Consider the following 4,759-nt stretch of genomic DNA (forward strand, 5'->3'; position numbering starts at 1 on the left):
ATAGTGAGGGTAAAAATACCTGACCCTGATGAAGAGCCAGAACTACACGAGTGTGCGAAAAAGTGGATGATTCACGGTTCATGTGGTAGTAAGTGCATGAGAGATGGTAAATGTAAGAGAAACTTTTCAAAAGAGTTTTTTGAGTGTACTGTGCAAGGAAAAGATGCATACCCTGTTTATAGGAGACGTAATGATGGACGATACATACACAAAAGTGAAAGTTTTGGAGTAGATAATAAGATGGTTGTGCCTTATAACCCTTAGTTACTACAGAAGTTTGATTGTCATATAAGCGTAGAAATTTGTAACAGTGTGGATAGCGTTAAATATCTTTACAAATATGTGTATAAGGGTCCGGATTATGTATCTTTTGGAGTGCATCCAGAAGACCATGATGAAATAACAAGGTATATTAATGTAAAATGGGTTTGGGCTCAAGAGGCGATGCGGAAGATCTTTATCTTTCCTCTTTTACAAGGTTTATCCTTCGGTAGTGAGATTACAGATACATCTTCCTAACCAACAAAGCGTCAGGTACTATGATTACCAAAGGTTGGATGAGATTTTGTTTGTTGAAAGAAATTTGAGAACAACTTGGACAGAGTTTTTTTGTTACAAATGCTCGCGATCCTAGAGTGAGAGAGTTTTTATACCATGATTTCCACAATGCTACTGTTGGGATATAAAAACCAAAGAGTGGAGAATAAAACAAAGTACACAAAAGGCGATAGGCAATACCTCCATGTGCAAGAGAAGTGTGGTTCTTAAGGCACATTGTTTGGCACATGTTGTCAAGTTATGCCCCAATACTAGTAAGAGTCTGTATTTTCCTTTCTACCTATCGAATTGAATCTGTTAACATTTTTGCCTCTCTGAGGTTGTTATTCACTTCTATAACGTAGATCCTATAGATTTGAATTCTTAATACTAAATTGCAGTGTATATCACTACATCCGCACCCATTAGATTAAAGATATTTATGATGTTCTTATAAAATATGTGAGTTGTTTAGTATTTTTAATAGTCCACTATATGATAAACTTATCTCCTCATTATTTTTTTCCATAAAATATTAAGGGCTTGAGATTGAGATGCAAATTCAAGTCTTCTATTTTTTCTTCTCATTTTTCTTGATTGGCCATTGGATTCAAGTAATCTTCCTTAGTTTTTTTTCCAGTTTAAAGTTTTAGTTATCTAATAAATCAATTAGATTATTCGCATCCAATCTGTCCATCCATGTATTCATTGGATGCAAATCCGTTAGATGATGGATTGGGTGCGAATGCCAAATTTGAAACCCGTAATAAATTGGATTGGATGCGGATGAGGTGAAAACTGTTCCATACCATCCCATGCTCACCTATAGCTTTGAATATGCCTTAAAAGTCAAAACCTTCGTCATCTTTGTAAAGTTTGCATAAGGGTGAGCATGGGCCGATTTTCGCCTTATATGTATCCAATCTAATTCATTGTAAATTTCAAATTTGGCATCCGTATCCAACTCATCATCATCCAACGGATTTGCACCCAATGGATATACAGATGATTGATTAAAGTTTGTGTGATGAACAAATAATAATATTAGAAATATGACTATAATATTGTTTAAGGGTTTGAAATTGGACTTAAGAGTAATGCTTTAAAGTTACTCAAAGTTCGAAGAGGAAGAAAACTTAAACCTGTCCACATGAAAGAATACCTAATTTGTTTAAGGATTTTTGGTGTACCTTGGGATCAAGTATGTCCACAGGAAAGAATACCTAATTTGTTAAAATCAAATGTACTAGCGGATCCGGATGACCAACGGATTTTCGATGTTGCACCCGAGCCCAATCCATAATCCGTTGGATTTTAAAAATACCCGCATCCGATCCATTAGAGAACGGCATTCACTCGCAAAAATACCGGTGGTTCCCGTCAAATTCGCGGATTCCGGGTAAAATGCTCACCCCTAATTATTAGTCTGTTTGTGTGCCGACATGTAAGCCCATTTGTTAATTTATTTGGTTGCGTCTGGGCTTTTTATAACCCGATCCGTTGTAAATCCCAGTTTATAACCCTAACTCTTAACATTTTCCAATTTAAGTCTCCAGAAGCCTAAACCCTAGAGCTCCTTTCCTCCGCGCACACAGAAAACCCTAAAGAGAAGACGGTGGTGATTTGAGGAGCAATACCAAGTAAGTTCAATCGACCTTCCCTCGATCTGTCAATGTTAGCTCGAATCAAGCTTTCTTCTTAAGACCTCAACATTTACTGAATCTTTTTTCCTTTTAGATTGGTACTTTATTTGTTCTTTCAATTTTTTTAGTATGATAAAAATCTGAAAAAATTAGGGTTTCTTTATTGTTGCGATTTTCAGGATCATGGCGGACACTAAAGCTGTGACAATCCGAACAAGGAAGTTCATGACTAACAGGCTTCTATCTAGGAAGCAATTCGTAAGTATTCTTTTACTTAGATTTTATTTATTTGTTCGTAAGGCTTCTATCTAGGAACAATAAAAGCCCTAACTCTATATTTTTGTTGGTTCAGGTCATTGATGTGTTGCACCCTGGAAGAGCAAATGTTTCTAAGGTACCCTAAGGATAAATCGTCGCAGTTTATATTTGTTATCTCAATTTCTGTATATGTTATTTTGAGATTTATGCTGATTTTGGTTGTTGTGACTTTGTAGGCGGAATTGAAGGAGAAGTTGGCAAAGATGTATGAAGTGAAGGATACTAGTTCTATTTTTGTGTTCAAGTTCAGAACCCACTTTGGAGGTGGAAAGTCTACTGGGTTTGGGCTTATTTACGACTCTGTTGATAATGCAAAGAAGTTCGAGCCTAAATACAGGCTTGTCAGGGTAAAATTCTCCCTCATTTCTAAGCTTTTATTAGTTCACTATCTGTTTTGCTCTTTAAGTTGTTGATGTTAATACATTGTAAGAAAAAGTTTGCAGTGATACTAATAAGTGAGTGTTTGTCAATATAATATGATAAGTAGACAACTCAGTAAAACGACCGGATGTATTCTCACAGTAGATGTGTATTTGTTGCATTTTATTTTACACCTTTCTCCCAAACCTTGACTTGTTTTTTTACATTGATTACTAGGACCTCAGCTTTTATGTGTTGTAAGCATGTTAACTTTGATAATGTGAAATCAGAAAATGCTATGTTAACATTTGATGAATCTTGGTGTTTCTTATTGTGGCAACAGTGACATGATGAAATCAATATAGACTATAGGAATGTGCCATAAAAATAGTATGGAATATTCAGATTCGTTTTGACATATAGTAAACTTCACTTACCCAAAGAGGTGCCTGACAGTTTCATTTTGACATTGTGTGCCTAAAGTAGGATCGGAAACCCTGTAAAACTCTTTCTCGATACAATTCTTACTTGTTTCATTTGCGTATTTTCTGTGGCAGGAAGTGACAACAGCTTACGCTTGTTAGTTGTTACAGTACTCATTTCCGTACTCACTTTTGTGTCTTATTCTCTCTAACTTGCACACACCTTTTGTTTCGTGAATTATGATTGCAGAATGGACTAGATACCAAGATTGAGAAGTCAAGGAAGCAGATTAAGGAAAGAAAGAACAGAGCCAAGAAGATTCGTGGAGTTAAGAAGGTTGGTATTCATATTAGTTTCTGATGTATTTTCAGATGTTACCGTTCTCGCCTTTTCTTTCTTTAATTCATTTGTAAATTTTATTGTGCAGACCAAGGCTGGTGAAGCTGCCAAGAAGAAATAAGTCTTTAGGAATCTCAAGTCAGACTAAAAGACAAAATGCTACAGCGAAATTCTTCATAGTTGCTTCCATTTTCTTTATCCGCTAAGTGCTTCCATTTTCTTTATCCCCTAAGTGTTGTTATTGGAATCTATTATATTTCAGGATTTTGGAATTCCTAACTTTATTTTGTGTAGTAGTAGATCAGTATTTGACAGAATCAATTTTGAGCATTTTATTGAACTCCTATTTTGCCTCAAAATTCTATTGATTTAGCATAACATTTGTTTTTGATGAAGTCGATCGAAGGGATAGTACAACTAGCACCTATTGCCAGAGCTTCAGCTGTGGAGTCAAATCACAACTAGCACCTAATACTGTTGCTCTTTTGTTTTGTCAATGGCGTTCTTGTTTTACTTTCGGAATGGCATGGACAAGTATGTCTTTCTCAAAATATTTTTAGCTAATGTCATGGACAATTATGTCTTTCTCAAAATATTTTTAGCCAAGTTCACTGCGTACAATATATATCTCAATTAGTCCGGTTCTTGCAAAATACATTCTCGATTGGGTTCTGGGTTACAATTGGCATGAGCTGGACTAGCTCTGCTGTAGATTTTAGCACACTTCTGCTTTCTGTTTGCCGTAAGTTTGGCAAATCTCTAAGTGGCTGGCGTTTCCCGGCTCATTCTCATATTTAAGTCCTATGTACTCAATGCAAGTGTTCAGATGTGAGATGGACAACAAGTTTTATCGTTAGGGATCGCTTAAGTTTATACTTTCTTGGCCTGACTCTTAGAAATGTAATCACATTCCTAGAGAAGCCAATGATACCGCACATAATCCGTTATTGGATTGTTTTTTTTTTCTTTCCGATCTCAGGCCTTTGAGGTTCGCGTATTGCGTATGCGCACCTCCCTGGCCCATTCAAGATTGAAAACTCCTGAATACCTACACGCGTTCCAGAACTTCAGATATCTAGGGCGCGCGTACTAGTATTTACCCCGTGTCCAGATTTCAGTAGTTCTAGAAACCCACTTTC

The 4,759-nt window shown here is 36.3% G+C and overlaps 1 protein-coding gene across 1 annotated transcript; it reads left to right on the forward strand.

Annotated features, from left to right (window-relative positions):
* The first annotated feature begins 2,044 nt into the window (after positions 1-2,044).
* LOC113350090 (40S ribosomal protein S24-1-like) lies at positions 2,045-3,979 on the forward strand. Its single transcript, XM_026594168.1, has 6 exons — positions 2,045-2,177; positions 2,360-2,438; positions 2,533-2,574; positions 2,675-2,845; positions 3,531-3,617; positions 3,709-3,979. Exons 2-6 carry the CDS (start codon positions 2,364-2,366, stop codon positions 3,739-3,741), a joined length of 408 nt encoding a protein of 135 aa, XP_026449953.1. The 5' UTR covers positions 2,045-2,177; positions 2,360-2,363; the 3' UTR covers positions 3,742-3,979.
* The last annotated feature ends 780 nt before the right edge of the window (positions 3,980-4,759 follow it).

The sequence above is a fragment of the Papaver somniferum genome, chromosome 2, assembly GCF_003573695.1.
Source record: "Papaver somniferum cultivar HN1 chromosome 2, ASM357369v1, whole genome shotgun sequence".
In the NCBI taxonomy this organism is placed as follows: domain Eukaryota; kingdom Viridiplantae; phylum Streptophyta; class Magnoliopsida; order Ranunculales; family Papaveraceae; genus Papaver; species Papaver somniferum.

Coding starts and splice junctions, on each gene's coding strand:
- LOC113350090 (XM_026594168.1), top strand. CDS start 2,364: ATGGCGGACACTAAAGCTGTGACAATCCGAACAAGGAAGTTCATGACT. Junction 2,439..2,532: donor TTCTATCTAGGAAGCAATTC/GTAAGTATTCTT, acceptor TTGTTGGTTCAG/GTCATTGATGTGTTGCACCC. Junction 2,846..3,530: donor CTAAATACAGGCTTGTCAGG/GTAAAATTCTCC, acceptor TTATGATTGCAG/AATGGACTAGATACCAAGAT.